Raw genomic sequence first — 20361 nt, 5'->3', positions numbered from 1 at the left:
ATCATGGCCTGTATTTTCAGAGTAAAAATAAAATTCCTCATTCCAAGTATATAACCATGGATGAGCACAAAGAATTAACTATAGAAATGTTTATAAAAACATTTGTAAAAGTGAAAAATTGGCAACAACCTAAATGTCCAATAGCAGGGAATTAGTTAAATCCATTATGGTCTATAATCCCAGTAGGATTTATGTTCCCCTTTAAAATTCTGGAAAGAAAATGTTTATAGACTTGGAAAGGGCCTATGATATGTGGAAGGGGAAAAAGTGGTCTATAATATACTAAAATGTTTTTAAAGTACACTCGTGTGTGACTTAATGATGGGGATACGTTCTGAGAAATGTGTCTATAGGCGCTTTCATCGTTATGCAAACATCAGAGAGTGTACGTACACAAGCCTAGATGGTACAGCCTGCTACACACCTGGGCTACATGGTGCTGATCTTATGGGACCACTGTTGTATAGGCGGTCTGTTGTTGACTGAAACATCATTGTGTGGTGCATGACTGTACTTTGCTCAATTTTTATCATTTTCTCTATCATTTAACTAGTAATCTTATTGCCAGAGTGCCACATCTTGTGTTTTATTCCAAATGTGTAGCATCATAATTCTGTCATATATGCAGTCCATCATTGACTGAAATGTCATGTGGCCCATGACTGTATATATAAACATGGAAAAATATTTTGTTTTAAAATTTTTAATAAATGTATTTGATTATTTTATAATGAGATTAATTCCAATATAATTGATATATGAAAGAAGAAAAATATTCACCCTTAGATCCGTTAATGAAATGAGGTCTTCCCTGGGGAATGGCAAATACATGGCATCCGCCCCTCCTCACTTCCCTTCTCTCCTTGTAGCAAATAATTTCCAATCAATTACTGTGATCCTTCCAGCTGTGCCCGGGACAAGGCCCCCCCCCGCCCCAGACCCCCGAATCTTCTCAATCACTATCAATCCATGTATGTTGGTACACATGGGGAAACTTAAATGTCATTTTTGTCTTATTTCAATTTTGTGGAAAATAGAAATGCTCTAGGTGTGAATATAGATACTCAGTTAAAACAAGTTCAGGGGACCGGCCTGGTGGTGTAGTGGTTAAGTTCGCATGTTCAGCTTTGGCGGTCCGGGGTTGGCTGGTTCGGATCTTGGGTGCAGACCTACTCACCACTCATCAAGCCATGCTGAGGCGACATCCCATATAGAAGAGCTACAGCTCTACAACTATGATACACAACTATGTACTGGGGCTTTGGGGAGAAAAAAGAAAAAGTGGAAGATGGGCAACAGATGTTAGCACAGGGTCAATCTCCCTCAAAAAAAAAAAAAAACTTCAGTAGTAATTCAAACTAAAACATATAGGCCTTCCTCGAAGTTGTAGTGGCTTGTAGAACTCTGTAACCACACAGAGTAATAATTATGCTGATTTTTTTCTGTTATTACTGGGAGGGTAGAATATGCATGTGCCGTGATGCCTACCACTCTCACTCTGATTTGGGTGGATGGATAGATAGATGAATGTGTAATATCAGGCAGCAAGTTGGGGACTCTTATTTCTGAACATGGTGGAACCATTCTACATACACATTCAGTCAACAAACTAATGTTTATTGAGCCCTAATGTGTTCAAAGCTCCATGGACCACACCCAGGTAAGTGAGCACAGCCCTGCTCTTAGGGAGTCCTCTTGGAACCTGACCAGGGAAGGTGGGAGCCCCCCATCTGTGGAGTTGCTGTAGAGGTCTCTGCACCTCTAAAAAGATACTAAGCAACATCGCTGGTAAAAAATTGTTACCCTTCAGAATAATTTTGATAGCAAAAAATGAAAAAATTCCGAGATATTTCTGAAAAGTTAATGAAAATTATAGGACACTTGAAGACAACTGAAAATTATAGTGTGTGTATAATGTGACACTGTTAAGATCATTGTATGTTGCTCTAAAGCAGTTTTACTATTGGTGCGTCTGCCCCAGGAATAATCAACCATGCATTATCTAGAACAGTATTTTCCAACTTCCATGACTGTGATGCACAGCAAGAGATACGTTTTACAGTATAGCCCAGTACACACATACATATGCATAGATATAGCTGAAACAAAAATTTCATGAAAAAATGCCCACCCTTAATATGTATAATGCATTCTAATATTTTCTATTCTATTGCATGCTTTTTAAAAATTTGGTCATAACCCACCATATTGATTTTATTGCCCATTATAGGTCACAAATCACAATTTGGAAAACTCTGCTCTAGAAGGATATGACACAGTTTCATCTTTTAATTACAAATAGCTTACCAAAGAAGTGCTTGCATTTGGCCTGATTCCATTTCCAGCAGCACCCAATAAGATTACCCACCATAATTGTTAATGAGGGGCCAACCAAGAAATCAGATTCCATGATGCTGTCAACCTTTGTACTTGGCTCTGCATGGGTAATGGGGATACAGTGGGGGCATCACGGTTTACTGTGATGAAATCTGAGATGGAGTCAGCACAGGTGCAACAGGGACATGTGGAAGAGCCACCTAACCTGGCCTGGGGATGGGGCAAGGATGTGGGTTTGAAAGATGTGATGTCTACCTAAGTCATGAAGGATGAGGAAGAGTTACCCAGATGAACAGGAAGGAGAGAGTGCTTTAGAATATAGGGACTTGAAGGAGTAAAAGCTGGGGAGTGAGCATAGGCTATATGCTGATAGAGGTCCAAGCTGAGATGGTGGCTACCAAGATGGCGAGATGTGGGTGGAGGAAGACCTGTCAAGGCTTAGTCTCTGAATGGAAGTGTACCGACTAGGGTATCTGAGAAGGAAGAATCCACAGTGACAGCTCCTTAAAAAGGCTTGGGTGACGTGATACATGGGGGTATTATCTATTGAAACAGGAAGACCAGGATGAGGAGCAAGTTGGGAGTGGTATAGACCAACGCTGTCCAACGAAACTTTCTTTGATGATGGAAATGCTCCATATCTATGCTACATGTCGTTATTGGGCACTTGAAATGTGGCTTCTGTAAACTAATTTCATTTAATTTTTTTTGATTTTCATTTCAGTAGCTGCATGTGGTCAGGGGCTATCATATTGGACAGTGTGTGTAAAAAGGATCAGTCTTTGACGCACCACCCTACGTGGGTCAGAGCGTGAGGAAGCAGAGGCAGCAAGGGGAGACCACTCTTTCCAGATACTTGGCTGTGATGAATGTAAAGAAAGAGGGCAAGACCCAGAAGTGAATGTGAGATTATATTCCCTTATAGCTTTAAATACTAATGGAAAGAAGTTGCTAGAAAGAACAGGGGCAGAGACTGCAGTGGCACAGGTCAGTGTGGTAGCAAGAGCTTCCCAAATAGCCCTTGGCAGCCCTGGAGTAGAAGAGGGAACATGGTTGGTGGTATCAGTGGCAGGTGCGGTGGAAGGAATGTGGAGCAGAGAAATTAAAGATGGTGGTCACAGTGGGGCAAAAGTGATAGACTATGGTGCCTAGGCTGGATAAGGAAGCAGTAAAGATAGGAGAGGGAAGAGAGGACAAAAAGATCAAGGAGCTTGAGAACTGGATGTAGTAAATCATGGAAAAAAAAATTGAAATCTATGGCCAAAGCTTTGTTGTCTGACTTTGAGATTATGGAGGTAGAGCAGTTCTGAGAGAAGACAAAACCCAGGTGTGGAGTGACCAGAGAGGAGAGAGAGTGAACAGCCTTCACGTTGAGGATGAGTTGTTGAAAGGCCAGAGTGTAGAATCACATGTCCGTGGAGAAATCTATCACCCAGAACAGTGGCAGAAGTTGAGTGGGGGTGGACACTGAGCTGGATAAGGGTCAGTAAATTCGGAGTAAACTGAATGACTTATTTATAGCAGAATTCCTGATGTAATCACATCTATCCTTCATCCTTTTGCAAATGCCCTGATCACTGCTTTTCTTGCTGGGTGTGGGCAAACCGCCTGTTCAAGGGTCTGATCCAGAATCGTGCTCTTGGGGTCTACTGCATGCCGTGGATGGATTAATTAAATTAATGGAAATGAACATTCACTGAGATCCTGCTATGTCCAAGGCACTGTTCCAGATGCTGCAAAGGACGTAAAAATAAACAGGAGTCAGATCCTGCCTCTAGAGGGCTCCAGTAGGAGAATGACGCAAAAGTATGGGGAATGTGTAGGACTAGAAGAGTTGAGACCTTGAATTTCAAGGGAAAAAAGATTTTACTTGATTAAGTAGTTGCCAGTGTGGAGCAAATGATGGATTAAGACGGGAGAGTGGATGTATATTCAGAATTCTGATTTAGGAAGATCAGCCTGAGAGAAAGGTGCGAGGTGGTTCGACAAGATGCAGGACAACTACTCAAAGCACTGAGGTGAGAAGGAGCTGATCAGGGTAAAGCAATGAGATTAAAAGCCCAGGACAAACGGAAGCCATATTGTGGAGGTAACGTCTGTTGAACCCGCCAACTGACTAGACGAGAGCAAGAGAGAAGCGGCAGAAGCTCGAGATTAAGCTGAGGATTTGAGCCCCTGTGACTGGGACAAGCCTTTAGTAGAATAAGATAACAGTCAGTCAGGTGTCTCAAGGGAATTGTGAGCACAGGGCTGGGCTTGCCCCCACAAACTTCCCACAAACGCCTGCTCTTAGTTTTCCAGAACAACCCGCTGGGCAAACAGCATTGGGAACGTCAGCCTCAGGGTGCACCTCTGTATACAGGTGTCATTCCTAAGCAGAGCGTCCTTGGGTCTTGAGTGAATTGTGAACTAGTCTAGGACAAGTGCGTCTTGACAACTCCTGATGTGGCTCATCAACCATTTGTTGAGCTCCTGCTGTGAAGTCTGGAATATAAACAAGTTCTATAGACAAGTGGGAGAAATGAGCACATTAAATGAGTGCTTTGGAAGAAGCAAGCACAGCGTGCCAGAGACCCAAGATGAAAGGCCATGCACCCAGCTGTGGGATGGTAGGGAGCAGGATACAGTGGCTGGAATGCATAGAAGACCCTTTCCACTCACCTATGCGTTTATTTGCTTATTCAGCAAACATTTATTAAACACCAATGGTGTGCCTGACTTGTTGAAATACCTGCACCACCCAGGATCTACTTCCCTACCTGTGCTAAGGTGACACTGCATATTTACCATGGGCCCCTCTGCAGTCAGGCACACCTGGGTTTGAGTCCAGCTCTGCCATTGCTGACCGTGGGGCCTTTGGCAGGTTATTTAAGCTCTTTGAGCCTTAGTGACTTGAACAAGGTGGCCAGGAATGAAATGAGAACAGAGTAGCTCCTCCCAACTTCTCGGATTTAAGGAAAGTGAATGTCAGGTGTCCATGGACAGTGCTGGCCACTGTCAACAGTCCAGTCTCTTTCTTGGCATTGCTGAGGCAGAGAAACTCATTAATCCTTTCACGAGAACCTACTTTTTGGCATCCTCCTCTCTAGTTTGTGCTGGACATAACAGTAATTCCATCAGGTTGAATAGAGATTCCACGGTGAATTCAAGTCTTGACAGGTAAGATGGAGAGGAACAGACCTCTTTTGAAATGTAAATGGCAGAATAATTTTCAGCTTCCATTTTGTCCCGTAAAGGAATGAGAATTTATGTTTCTTACAAAAGCCTTTGTGTTCACCTTTTAAGTTTAGGCCGAAGAATATAAATAGGCCCGACCTTTTCAACCAGGGGAGTGAATTAAATAGCCAAGATACAAGACCCTGAGGTTTAATCTTTGTTACTAGATTTCAGGAAAACAGAGACAATTTCCTTAAGTGGTGCTGCAATTTTTGCATTGAAATATATATAGCTGCAATTTGGGCCTGAATGTAATAGGAAATAAGATTTAATCCTTGTAATATTCCCTATAATAGCACGTAACTGCACTGAGCCTCCGGATACCCTCCCCCCAACACTGGGACACTGGGTGTCCCAGTGATGGGATCCCAGTTAATGCCTACTTCATCCATTAGCTCCTCCCAAGGAGAAGAGAGGGCACAAGGGAGAGGACTGCTCTTGCAGGCTCCAGGGAAGAGAGCGTTCTTTTAAAACACAGATCATAAAGAAATACTACACCGTCATCACCCTCCCTCCTATTCCTTGGGTAACTGAGGGCACAACATAGTGAAGACGCTCAGAGCAGAAATACGCACTAACGTACACCTTACCCACCTGGCCTCCCTGCTGGAAGCCACTAATCATCCTCCTAACCGATTTATTCCTGTGACATGAAGGATTCTTGCCACTTGGAGTTATTTGCTGAATCTTGGCTTGAAGGGTATTCTGCATATCTTTCTCTGGAGATGGTGATTTAAAAGAGGACAAATTTTCACTTATCCAAATGAAAGCCAAAGAACAGGAAAGGAACCAGATTTGTTGAGAGCCCATTCTATGAGGGGCTTTCACAAATGCTATCTCACTTAAACCATAGAAAAACTCAATATAAGAAGGCTTTATTGTGCCCATTTTATAAACAATGAAACAGATTCAGTAAAGTGGAGAAACTTGACCAGGGCCACACAGTTGCCAAGTGGCAGAGTCAGAATCCAAAATCAGCTGTCTCTGGTTCCAAAGTTTGTTTCCTCCCTGCCACCAAGCAAATACTGCCTGAGCTGTTCTCCAGATACCGAGAGAGTTTGTTTACCAAATGACCGTCTCCCAGCTTTCTCACAGCATTAACAACCCAGAGAAGGGAACACTCCTCACTTTGCAAAGATCGGAACCTCTGTGTATGTGTATTTCCTCCTGCACACTTTGCAAAGATCAGAACCCCTGTATGTTTCACTCCAAAAGCTTCAAAATGAGGCTTCCACAAGCCAGGTATTCCCAAGAGCTTAGTGGAAGAGTAAATAAAATGTTTCTGTAGCCCTGGAAATCTCTGATTAGAACTCTAAAATCTCAAATCAACAAACTTTGTATTGGTAGGAAGGAGATTATTGGGTTTGGGGTTTTGAAATATCAAGCCTGGGACAAATAATATCTCTCAGCCTCAGTTTCTCTACAGGTAAATAAGGGGTGTTATGGGTTGTGGAGGGCATTCATGACGTGTGTAGAGCACCCTCTACAGTGCTGGGGTGCAGGGGATCAACAGACCATGGTTATGGTTACAGTCATACTGGAGAAGTCTCCCATTGGTGTCTGGAGAGCCAGCATTCTGCAGGGACTGCCCGGGCTTTTATTTGGTCCACCTGAGTGATAAACATAAGAATGGCTGCATGTGAAAATTAGTCAAGTGGAACTCTCATCTGTGACTAATCACAAGAGTTCTAGAATGGCCAAGGCCTCTAATGAAAGAGATCTAGCCAATTCTTCATCTCTAGTATTCTCTGCATACCTGGAATTCAGGACCCGGTAGCTAGAGTGCCCCTTTGGGAGAGAATTTTAAGTCAATAAAAAGGAAAAGATGAATTTAGTGGAAAAGAAAGCCAATATTTTCTCTATTCAGAAATATAAAAGGAATCTTGTAAACGTTATACTTAAGGTACCAACCCAGAGTTTATTCTAAGCTATCACCCCAAATCCCCTGTGTGACATAAATAAGCAGAAGTTCTGGCCGTGTGGAGGGACCAGACCCTTGCGTAACCCTGACCTCATTTGCATCAGTGCTCACCGTGACCCTGACCAGGCAGGTGGTGGTAGTTGCATTTTAAAGATCAAAAAACAGGCACCGAGAGAGAAAGTAGCTTGCCCCAAGCTTCCAGCTCCTTAACTTAAATGTTCTTTCATGTCTACCACAAATGTTCTCCAAAATATTGAGTCTAATATGAAAAACTTTGCTAGATGCTTAGCTTTCTAATTTCTGTTTGAAGGCTTCATCTGACTCTTTCCAGGGTCTTGTCACCTGGTCGTAGAGCTTGACAATAGGATAAAATGGGCACTGTTGGCACATAGAAATATGCCCTACTTTAAAGTCAGCTCGATATTATAAAGATTCTCACTCAGATACATGAAGAAATTACATATTGGCATTTTAGAGGGATATTTTGGGTTAAGAAAGTATTAATGGTTCCTTTAAATTGCAGATTTACTCCGATGTGCTTAAACCATGCCTTGATTAGCCCAACTTGGATCTGTGCACAACTCTTCAGGCGCCCATGCATTGAGGGGCAAGGGGCCTCTGTACTCTCCTTCCTTCCCACGGCAGAGCCTTTACCAGAGGTGTCGTTGTCTTAGCTCCCCATTGCCTGGTGGTTTGGGGTCCAGGACGAAATGAAATGACCTCGAGGCAGAAGGAAAGGGGAGGGAGGAGCATTTGGGAGCTAATCACAACCTAATAAAACTGAGAAATGGAAGGATGAATGGATGTGACTTATCCCGCGGGGCCATAGGAACCGGCCAGACTTGTCCCATTTGTCCCCAAGTCTATCCATAATTTAAATTAGCTCCAGATCTCCATTTCTTTCCCTAAATAATGTGGAGTGTAGCTTAGTTTCTATTATGTGGTTGCCATGGCAGTTCCTCCTGTTGGCTCTCTTTTAAGTTAAATGAAGAAAGGTATTTGTTTAGAGGCCGTGGAACACACACTGGTGGATGAGGAAGGTCTCAAACCACGGGGCAGCCTTTTGGCCAGTATGGGGTATGAGTTTCCATTCACCAAGACCAACCTGACCTGGAAGCTGCAAAGAGGGAGCAGGTTGTGGGGGATTTTGAGCTAGGAGTTTGTTTATTAGATCAAGCTGCCTGGAAGTTTAATGAGGTTTCAACTAAAATTCAGGAGAAACTCGGGAGTTTCTCTTTGGGGTAACGAGCGACAGAGCTGGAGAGGGCTAAGGATGTGCTGAGGCACCTGGGCCCGGGGAGCCGGGAGCTCTGCCAACCTCATTAGCACTGATGGGATAATGCCGTCCCCCTCTCCTGCCATTCCAGTCCTGGCATTAAAATCAAGGAAGTGCTGCTTCCTTCATTAAACCTTCTCCCTGCCAGGCTGCCCTCTGAGGGCCCATGAGAGAGGAGGCCTTGCAGTGTATATAACAGGGGCATTCTTATGGCGATCGTGGATGAACTCCAGGCGTCCATGAACCCCCTGAAATATGGGTGTGATTTTGTGGGTGGATGCGTTTTTCTGGACTAAGGGTCTGTATCTTATCAGATTCTCAGAAGGACCTTCCTTAATAAAAAGTGAAACTCAGTCCAGGACCGGCCCTGGAAAGAACACTCTGGATAGTGGGATACCTCGGCAATGGGATCTCGCAATGGGTGCCTCCTGCATCCAGGGGTCACTTACCTCTTCTGAGGTCTCTCACAGAAGGTGATGGGCACCCATTCTGGCCTTGGGGGCACTGTTTTGTCTGAAGCAATTAATTCATATTAATGACTCATCCATTGCTTTCCTGTAGTACAGATGAAACTTTTTTTTCCCCCAACAGGCCAGAATCACCTGGAATGTTTATTTTAACAATGCTGATGGCCAGGCTGCACGCCAAACATTTTGCTTTAATTGGTCTGGGATGGGATGCCTCAGATAATTTCCATGTGCAGCGATGACTGATAATCTGTGAGCTTGGGGATAAGAGAAGGGACTTGAATACAGTGGGTAACACAGAACTGAGTTAAAGATGTAAATAGTCTTCATCTCATCTGCCTTTTTCGATGGTGTCCGAAATGCTCTATTATAAAGCTTTTAAAACCAGTTCCCAGCTCAGAATGAAAAGTATTCTGATCCAGTGGTAATATCTAGGGGAAGGGAAACTGTCAGTATGTACGCAGATATTTCCCATCTTAAACTGTACACACACACCTGTATATTTACATATGTGTGTGCACATACATACATGATGTGTATTGTGCACATCATATGTATATACGTGTATACACTTACGTATGTATGTATATATACACACAAGGTATAGGTACTCACGTTCAACTTCTGGGCCCTCCTGGTTCCAACTCCCTCCACTCAAGGGCACACATAGCCCCAGAAGCCCCGTGCAGAGGAGCAGCGCACAGAGCTCTTTGCAGTGCCTTCTACGAGGTTGCACTTCTTTAAGTGACACCAAGAATGTCTCCCTTTGGGAAAAACTCTCTTTTTCTTCTCAGACTCTTAGCAGATGGTGATGATAGCAGCTATCATTTATTTTGTGTTTACTGTGCACCAGGCACTGTTCTAAATGCTTTTCATGTATGGGTAACTCCATTTTGCAGATGAGAAAGCTACAGCACAGAGGGCTTAAATAACTTCACAGGTTTGTACAGTAAGTAAAAGGCAGAGCTGGGATTCGAACTCAAGCAGTTCGGCCTCTGGACAGGGTCTTTTCACCACTGTGCTATGGAACCACCAAGTATGATATGTTAGCCCACAGTGCTGTAGGAAGAGATACACATACAGGGAAAGGGGAGGCAGTCTCTACACGGAAGCAGCCGTCAGAGCCAGAACATTAAATGTTCTTTTCCCTCCCACAGGCTTCATCCCCCCACCCCTCATCTTTGGGGCCGGCATCGACTCCACCTGCCTGTTCTGGAGCACATTCTGTGGGGAGCAAGGCGCCTGTGTCCTCTACGACAATGTGGCCTATAGATACCTGTACGTCAGCATCGCCATCGCGCTCAAGTCCTTCGCCTTTGTCCTCTACACCACCACGTGGCAGTGCCTGAGGAAAAACTATAAACGATACATCAAAAACCACGAGGGCGGGCTGAGTACCAGTGAGTTCTTTGCCTCTACTCTGACCTTAGACAATCTGGGGAGGGACCCTGTGCCCGCCAACCAGACACACAGGACAAAGTTTATCTATAACCTTGAAGATCATGAGTGGTGTGAAAACATGGAGTCCGTTTTATAGTGACTGAAGGAGGGCTGAACTCTGTATTAGTAATCAAAGGGTCATTTTTCCAAAAAAGAAAAAAGGTTTCCAAAAAAAAAAAACCTCAGTACACACAGAGAGACATATGCGCACACGCACGCACGCACACATATACACAACCTTTGTCTTTTTTCTCAAAATCAGAGCCAGACAGGATTCAAAATAAGGAGAGCATGGGATCGTGTGTTTGACGTGCGACCTGCTGGGGCTCAGAGTCTGCTCTTTGAAGGCACCTCCTGGTTTTTCAGGATGCCGACAGCTGCAAGCAACAGGCACTGCCAAATTCAGGGAACAGTGGTGGCCAGCTTGGAGGATGGACATTTCTGGATATACATACACATACAAAACAAAAAAATATTTTAAAAAGTCTACTATGAAACACAAGTTGACAACATTGCCAGGATAAGTACTAGTGACACACCCTGTGCCACCCTCCCCCTCCACATGGGGCTGGGGAGGCATGCAAGTCGGAGGAGCGGAAGGCCACTCCTCTCTCTAACTTTCGCAATATGGGTCACTGTGTAGACGACTCACCCAGTCTGCATGTGGTTCAAGGCCCCAGAGTTCTCTCAGCGATGCTAATGGGTGATCTGTGCTGGTGTCTGTAGTTGGCACCTCTCACCAGCTCCATTTCCATGTTCAAGACTGAGGGCCCAAGGGGGAGCCGGGCGTGGGGGGCCAGCACCTCACCTTCCCCTGCGGCACCTCCCACTGGTGGGCGCCCACTTCCCCCCAGCCCCACAGAGTGACCTCAGGAAGCAGTGGGCCTCACCTGGCTATGACTGACTTCGCTCAGAGCCGGTGAAACCCAACATAGTCCAAGTCATTGCTTACATTTGCCAAACATTTTGCCATTTTTAAGGAAAAAAATGCAATGCATATGAATTTCAAACTGTTGTATGTATAATCCTCTAATACTATTTTTAACTACTTCTGAAATCTGTGTTAACCCTTCAGTCACTAACACAGTTCTCTAGACTGAATTTATTATGCTGGTTGCTTTTACTTTTTTCCTTTTTTTAATGCACCAAAAATATAATGTCATTCAAGGGATGCAATTAATCTATTGTAATTTTTTATCATTTTATCTTCATTTGGATATTCTGTGAAAACAATAAGAATATACAATGTGTTACAAGAAGAAAAAAAAAATGCTTGAAAAAGAGTGTATATGCAGCCTGCCTTTAAAAGAATCACATTGGAGACGACAGGGGATAATGTGATGAATTGCAAATTTGCCTTCTCGCTTTATTCCCCATGATTCAGTGATCACTGTCACGGGAAGCCCTTTTATATTCATGTTTCACATTCTTTTCAGCCTGTGGAGGAGCCACGCTTAGATGTGGGTTGTGTGTATGGGTGCAGTGCTTCTGGGGCTAGGAAGGAGAGAGAGAACTGTTCTGTAGCACAAGCTGTTGAGTGGTCTGTGATAATGAATAGACCCACAAGCTCCTGGAAGCTACCGCATGTCCAATGCATGGAAACGTCAATAATGTTTTCAGGGTCAGTCTTGAACTAAGAGGCCTTTGTGTATGTTTTGAAAGTGGCTGAACCTCGAACAGCTAGAGAGCAAACCTGTCATTATTTGGGGTAAGAATTATGGGAAAAACCTCTTACAGCCAGAAGACTCAGCTTTATAAGGCCATTCCCGTAAAGGGACAGAGCTTCTGTGAGAGCACGCATATGCTCACACACCCACTCAAAAGGCCCAGTTAACTTACCTTTCGTGAGTCTTCTGTGACCTTTGTCTAGGCCACTCATGACCCTGGGAAAGACCTCAAGGGTTTGGTTTATTTGCTTTTTCACCTCAGACACATATTTGCAGTTCACCCAGAGGGCAACAAAAGAGTCAGGAAAGAAAAAAAGGGCGGGGGGGGGGGGCTGTTGTGCCAAATTTTTAACTAACACTGTAAATGGAGCATTTGAGTGACAGCCCAAAACTAGAGAAACACGACCAAGCGAGGAACCGCGAGAGGAGCTTGTGTTGGGGTGCGCAGCCACCGTGATCAGCTGTTGGGGACAGGATGCTTCCGAAATAGCCCTTTCATCTGTTTAGTTTTAGTCTGTCCTTGTTCATGAAAATGGGGACACTCATCAGTATGTTAACTAGTAGAAGGCAGGATTGTTTTCCAACCAATTCGTAAGATATGTATGCTCTGTCGCTCCGAAGGCTTTGAAACTATTCTGTACAGGTTTGGGGTTGGTTTTGTTTTGAAAATGTATTGCTAATAGGTCACCGCCCTCATACATTATTGCATAGCTTTCCAAACTCAGTACACACACGTTGAGTTCCCATGACCTACTGTTCCATGGGGCTATCTTTTTGTCTTTTTTTAAAAAAGCTTTTTTAAAACTCTTTGCATTTTGGATTTTTTCCCTAAGATTTTAGGATGGAGAATAAGATGTTAGGATGAGCAAGGAAAACAACTCCAGGGTTCAGTTTTATCAACAATTGGATATAAATTTAAAGTCCTCTGTTGCAAGATGGTTCTAAAGTGTGTTGTGTCACCTTTTAAAATTTTAATTTCTCGGGGCCGGCCCAGTGGCGCAGCAAAGTGCGCGCGCTCCGCTTTGGAGGCCCAGGGTTCGCAGGTTCAGATCCCGGGCGCGCACTGACGCACTGCTTGTCAAGCCATGCTGTGGCGGCGTCCCATATAAAGTAGAGGAAGATGGGCACAGATGTTAGCCCAGGGCCACTCTTTCTCAGCAAAAAAGAGGAGTATTGGCATCGGATGTTAGCTCAGGGCTGATCTTCCTCAAAAAAATTTTTTTAATTTTTCTCATATACTACAGAACAGAAAACGTAGTCTGCTTTTAATTTTCCTTTTGTGCTACAAAGAACCTTTGTACATACAATGCTAGATCCAGCCCCTTGGTGGTTTGGTTTTGAGTGGTATTTTGAATGAAGAGATTTCCTGGTAAGGTCTCCGTTGGACTTACAGAAAACAAAAATGTAAGGAACGGAATAAACCTACAAAGTGAATGTGAAAGTTCTCTCTCTTCTACTACAAACTCCTCCACCATCTTAGGTGAACATGCCCAGGGATGGATGAAAAAGTCTCCTTCTGCTGCAACTTTTGACAGAGTTTTGTGACTCCTTCACATAAACCGAGAAATTTTTTACGAATATTGTTCCTGCAAATGAAGTAAACACATTTTGTAAAAGTATCCTTCTCTATGAGGGGCGGCTTTGCTGTTTTCCTTCAGCCAAGGCTGTGCACTGTCAGGGAAGATGGGCAGCTTTGCTGCCTTTTTCACACCTCCACAGAGAAAGTTTCACACCTCCACAGAGGAAGGCTGTGAAGCTCCAAGGCGCCCTGGGGACAATGCCACTCCAGAAGGCCACAGCATGTGGGCTTTCCACACAGCTAACAAAGGAGCAAGAGAGCCCTCCTCTCATGGTCCCCCTCTAAGGAGTTTGCTAGTAGCACTTAACAAACAAAATAATTAGGGGAAACCAAGAGCTTCTAAGGAATCCTTTGACAGGCCTCCTAATGTCTTCCAAGCAGGGAGGAGTGTGCTTCTCCATCAACATCGCTTCTTTCTCACCACCTTGCAGTGGAATAGTTTCCTCTAGTGATGGTTTTTAAAGTTTGGTTTAGTTGCATCTATACATTCAAATTCCTGATTCCACTTCCCTGTCTCCAGTAATGACCACAGCTTCCCCTCCCTCGGGCACGGCAAGATTTCCCCTCCCTTCCTGTTGTAAAGCACGCGGGCTTGAGGTGACCCGCAGAAAGGGTCCATACAAGGGCAACCAGCCAGTCCCTTGGATGAGAGCCACACCACACCTGCGGAATTTTCTCAGGAAAAAGATTGTGCCATGGTTGCTAATAGATTATCTTCCACACTTCCAGAGGAGGCCATTCGTTGAGGAATGTGTAAAATGGAAAAATATATATATCTTCACAGAGGGGTGGAAAAGTAGTTGTGGGCTCCCCGTGGGCCTGCAAGACTGGTTTTCTTCCTGCCTGCTGTTCAGGTGCTGGCACGTGTGGTTTCTTCTCCACGCAGTCAGGCCTACCAGACCTGTCTTCTAAGCCCTGCTTGGGAGTCCTGAAAGCAGTCCTCAGCAGTGTTAAGCAATAAAGGTCAACGTGTAGAAATCATTGCGGCTGATCACACAGTCAAGGGCAGAAGGAGAAGGACAGGATAAACTTCTGTTCCAGTTTGATGGAGTTATACTCTATTTTATTGTTGTTTGTGTATTTGGTTTGGTTTGGTTTAGATGCGGGGAGAAAACCAGGCGAGCGCTTTTTCAGTCCAACAGACAGAATATTTGCTGTCTTGTGCTGTTTTTACCTGTTTTGATGGCTTGAAAGAACCAGACATTTGTCCAGAAGCCAGGAGAAGGTGCCAGACACATAGTAGAGGCTTGATTGCTCCACTGAGCTCACGCTGCTGCCCTCTCATCAGCCTCCTCTCAACCATGATCTGTGTTTCCCTTTAGATTAGAATCCAGGTCAAACACCTACAAGGTGCCATATTCTCCAAGAGAGAGTGCCAGTGAAATTAAATTCAGCCTGAAAAGTTAGTGGGGGACATATAGTCCTTATCCTCCTCTCTCTGCCCTTCCTTCCTTGTTCATTATACCCACCTCTCCCAACTCAGTCCAATTCTTGAGTTCTGAGCAGCTGCGAGGACCTAATCTCTTAGGGCAACTGGCCCTAAATGTCAGCCTTTGGACCCAGCCCCTCTAGGGTATTATGGTTGCTCTAGAATAAATTGGTAAAACAGAAGAATCGCTAACTGGTGGAATATGCGAGAAAGATATTTTTGTTCAGATGACATGGGGCCTGTTGCCTAGGATAACATGTAGACTCTACACTGCACACAGCCACCCACCCATGCCTCCCCTTTCTCACATTTGTAGGCGACCTCACAGTGCTTGGTTATCATGGCAAAAGGACATGAGTTAAAAAGCCTAAAATGGGAAATTCAGAAAAGCAAACGTCTCCTGTATCTCAGAAATCTGTGACTGTCGTGGAGACAGGGACAGAACTCATACTTCTCAGAGACCACCCACATGGTAGCATGATTTTCCTTTGCGGGGATAGTGTCATTTGGAGATACATTGTAGGAGCTTGACATTTTCTAAACATATTTATTCACTCATTTCTTTATTAAAATTTTGGCAATGTGCCAGGCCCTGGACCAGATACAAAGGTGAAAAAGTCATGGTCCTGTCCTCCAAGAGCTCACAGCTCAATGAGCCAGACAGACCTGAACACAAAAGCAATAGAATGATAATATTAGGAGCTGGGTCAGTCTGTCTGTCTGGGTGCAAGTAGGGCTGATTCATGGTTGTGGTAAGTTCTTTCTCATGGCCCTGAGAATCAGGAAGGCTTCAGAGAGCTGGTGGTCTAGAAACCAAGAACTAGAGAGCAGTTCACAAAATTTCTGTAAAGAGCTAAGTGGCAAACATTTTAGGCTTTAAGGACCATATGGTCTCTGTTGCAACTACTCAACTCTTGCAGCATGAACCAGCCCTAGACAATGTAGGGCTGCAGTGGGCTGTGTTCTAATAAAGCTTTATTTACCAAGAAAGGCCATGGTTGGATTTGGCTGAGGGCCGTAGTGTGCTGATCTCTGTTCTGCAGCACAGGCTGAGGTCTGAAGCAGCCCAGCATGTATGGGGGGCTCGAGCAGTTGAGGCTCGTATAGCACGGGCTGAGTCACGTGTTGGAAGGATCCTTTAGCCAGGTGTCCATCAACGCTGACGTTCCTGACTGCAGGAATCTAATTCAGGTATCCCATTTTCCAAGAATGAGGTAAGTACCCCATTATTGTCAGAGTTTATAATTGAAGGCAACATTATCTTCCTCTTGTGAAATGAGGGGTATTTGAACTATACAAGCTACAGCCCCTTTAAGCTCTGAGATGCATTTTGTAGTTCCACCAGAGTAATCATCCTTTTCCCTTAAGTGATAGAAATGGGCATGGGAGGTGAAAATGTAGGAACTAGAAAAAAGAGTGAATCCAGAGACTGAATGGTATTTCAAATCCCTTCCCTCTTTCCCACCAACACAAAACATTGGCAGTATAAGGCTAATAGATAAGCCAGGTGGAATAATTGGTAAGCACTAATAATGACTAATAATTGTAGTTAACGTTTACCAAGCACTTACTACGAACCAGCTTATTACATGTATTATCTCATTTAGTCTCAATAATAGCCCTGTGAGGCAGAAACTTACCAGCATCAGTTTACAGGCGAGGAAAGCGAAGCTTGGAAGGGTTCCAGAATTGGCTCAAGATCACAAAGCAGAGTGGGATTCAAACCCAGGTCTATGAATCTAAAGCCCATGTTCTTAGCGTTTATGGCTACTCACTCCCTCCTGGGCAAGGCGTAAGAGACCCACTCCCCATCTGTAGGGACTGCTTCATCAGGAAGACTCCAGCTCAAATGGACTATGGGATCCCACACACTCTCACATGCTCCCTAATGTAACAACCAGGACACCATGACAGTAATATGATGGGGATGTCCTTTCTTCCTGTGTTATTTCTGGTCTTAACCACAGAGTCCAGTGATCAGTTTATATGGGTATTCTACCAGAAGCGGACAGGTAAGAGGAAACAAGCAATTCCTCCATCCTAAGGCACTCTGAAATGCACCTTCAAAGCACTGAGATGCCAGGGAGGCACTCCTCAGTGCTGGTCATCGGCTCCAGTGGGGAGACCCCAGACACCTCTCCCGCCTGGCACCACTGCATCCGCAGCATGGACCTGGAGCTTGGCTCCAGCCCAGGGCCTTCAGACACATCAACGCTGGTCACTCTTTGGATATGTCTTACTCTATTATCAGATGCTAGGCTTTTAGGAACAGAGTTGCTAGACATTTCTATTTTTGTATTAATGACTCAGGCCAGCAATCAGTAGGTGATGATTAACATAAATTCTGAACTTTTCCATAGGGTAAAGTGATTATATTCTTTTGCTATGAGCAAATGGAACAACATAGTAAGTTTTCTGGAGGTTTAACTTTGTGTAGGTTGAGATTTTGCCATCCCATTAAATCCCTCAAAACAATGTTTTTCTTAAATTCATGCTAACTTAGTATAAGACAGCTCTCATGGAGATGTGTTTGTCAACACTGTTTGATTTTGTAATCTAAGGCCATAAAATGAACTGGCAGTATGCAATGTAGGAAGTCTCATTACAAGAGGAACCCAACTAACACATAAATTGTGCTCTGGTCCAGCACCTTTAAGGAAGGAAGGGGTTAGGGTGCTCAAGTTTATTAAGAGCCTGCTACCCACGTGCCAGGGGCCATAAAGGGATGATCCCAAGTAATGCTCCCAGCAGCTTTCTCACACCAGCCCTATAAAGTAAGTATAATTTTTTCTACTTTACAGATCAGAAAACTAAGGCTCAGTAAACCCAAGCTTCCCGAGGTCACACAGCTAGTTAGAAAAGTCAGCAGAAGCCAATGCCATGTCTGTCTGACTCCTGAACCCATACTCTTTCCACTACACCACATAGCCACCAAAGTGAGAACACAGAGATGGCTTCTTAGGAAGCTTCGATGAGGCCAGCAGGGCATCTATTACAGGGAAAACCCCCACGGAAATCTATAGTTTCATAAAGAAATGAGCCAAGAGCTAGAGGTGAGAACCTCTGCAAAATTTAGCCTATGGGCACAGGAAACTAAAATGAGAAAAACTCTTTTTTACTTGCATAATGAAACATTGGAGACGTTTAAAAACATTCCTCTTTCCTCCTTCCGTCTTCGCCACATCAGAAGTTTTCCTCTGCCTTATTTATTCTGCACGCAAGAACTAAACCCAGCTCTCTTGCTTCTATCCCACTCTCCCCAACTCCGTGCCCCAAGGCTTCCAACAGAACCCCAAGACTACAAGAACTTGAGTCTTGGGAAAGATGAGGGAGGATGCTCCAAATTGCCCAGAACCTGTGGGCTGCTGCTTCTATAAGTCAGAGCTCAGCTGCAAAATCCCAAGGAAAGGAATGACATTTCCAAACTGTCACCTTTTGTACCGCTGGGTCAGAGTCTAAAGAGGACAAGTAAATGAGGGGGGACTTGTATGGCCCCCTGTGCCTATCATTGAACAGGAAAGCTGCATGTCACAGTCAATGAGACCTACACAGCTTGTAAATCATCACAGGGACTAGCTGAGTTCTTAATGTCTTTTAAATGAAGCCACAGCATCTATTTTGGAAGCGTGGCATAGGCTTCAAAACCTTGCTCCAACGAGGAGATTGTTTCACTCAGCATGCTGTAAAGATCTGTGGCTAAATGAGAAACAAACTGGTTCAGAATGCTGGAGGAGAGAGCGTGATATTTCGACGCGGGAGGTTTTCTCTGGCACTCAGCCACCTCTTCAATAGAGACTACGGTGACACTTCGAGTCCTAGAACATGAGGTCTGTCACTGGTGATTTATATAAGGATAAGTTAGTGACTGGAATACATCTTTAGAAGAAATATCCACATGGGTGTTGGTATAGTTACATAAATAAATATGCGTCTTGGAAAGATGTGGGTTTCAAAAAGGTCTTTGGGCTTGGAATCTGGTTCCTTGGGGTTACATGGAGCAAAACTCAGCATTTTACTGGTATGACTCCCTGCTCTTTTCTGTTCCGCTGGAAAGCCATGATACTATTACATAAGCCTAAAAAAGAAGTAGGAAAACCAGAAAAGACCGATTTCTTTTTCCTCTTGGCTCTTCTTCCCTCCTCCCCTTTAGGCACAGAGTACCAAGACATTGAGACTGAGAAAACCTGCCCCGAGTCACATTCACCTTCAGAAGACTCCTTTGTGAGAAGCTGAGGGTCTGGCCCTCTTCCTCTGCCTGCAGAGGACAGCCCGCCACCGCCCACAGACCTCGCGGGCCTGACTTAGTGAGCTCTGCCTGCAGAAGAACTCAAGGGTCCCTGTGTGGATTCTCTGGCCAGTGTGTGGTCCTTTGAGGCCCCAAGCACAGGCCTGTGATGAGGACTAAGGAGGTGGCTGTGGTCAGGAGTCCTCCCATCCCTCGGAGTAGGCATTTTTCCTGGGTCACTGAAGAGCAGTATTGACCTGGTGTGCAAATTCCCTTCGGCCGCCCCTCCTTTGGCTCCTGTGGGGCTGGGCCGCTGACATGCTTTAGAAAGCCCGTCTTAGGGAATGCTCCTCTGACTGACTGAGGGCTCCAGCACGCCATCTGAAATCAGCCGAGGCTGGACTTTATTAGGAGAGTTTAAAAATCACCCTGCTTCACAGAATGGAGGGGGAAAAAGCACATACTCAATAGATTTCGAGTGTGGTATTCTGTATTTTTGCAGCTTATATTTTCCAGATGAGCAGTTTAGAAATATATGATGTAAAGTACATACTGTACGTTTGCTGAAAATTATATTAAAAGCACTATTTTAATTCTTTCTCTGTCTCATGCTGTAATCTCTATTATCTTTCTTGTGTCTGGGTAGAATAATCCTAAAAGATTCTTTAGAAGAGTGTTTCTGGCTGTGTGTGCTCTATATTTACGGGCTTTGAATTGTTCAAAGGAGCATGGTCTTTGGAGCCAAAACAGACCTGGGTTCAAATCCTCCCCCCAGCACTTGCTGCTGGTGTGGCATTGAGGAAG

The 20361-nt window shown here is 44.4% G+C and overlaps 1 protein-coding gene across 2 annotated transcripts in view; it reads left to right on the top strand.

Annotated features, from left to right (window-relative positions):
• Positions 1-20155, top strand: part of SLCO3A1 (solute carrier organic anion transporter family member 3A1) — a 295841-nt gene extending 275686 nt beyond the window's left edge. Inside the window, exons 10-11 of one of the 2 annotated variants that reach the window (XM_058542389.1) lie at positions 10375-10617; positions 19483-20155. In XM_058542389.1, the coding sequence (XP_058398372.1) occupies positions 10375-10617; positions 19483-19565 (326 nt within the window). In that variant the 3' untranslated portion in view covers positions 19566-20155. Of the gene's footprint in view, positions 1-10374; positions 12170-19482 lie in introns of those variants that run through there. The other variant, XM_058542388.1, reaches the window with a different exon arrangement.
• The last annotated feature ends 206 nt before the right edge of the window (positions 20156-20361 follow it).

This window comes from Diceros bicornis, chromosome 5, assembly GCF_020826845.1.
Source record: "Diceros bicornis minor isolate mBicDic1 chromosome 5, mDicBic1.mat.cur, whole genome shotgun sequence".
NCBI lineage: Eukaryota > Metazoa > Chordata > Mammalia > Perissodactyla > Rhinocerotidae > Diceros > Diceros bicornis.
The sequence above is the reverse complement of the archived record's forward strand: the minus strand, read 5'-3'. Positions and strand labels throughout refer to the sequence as shown.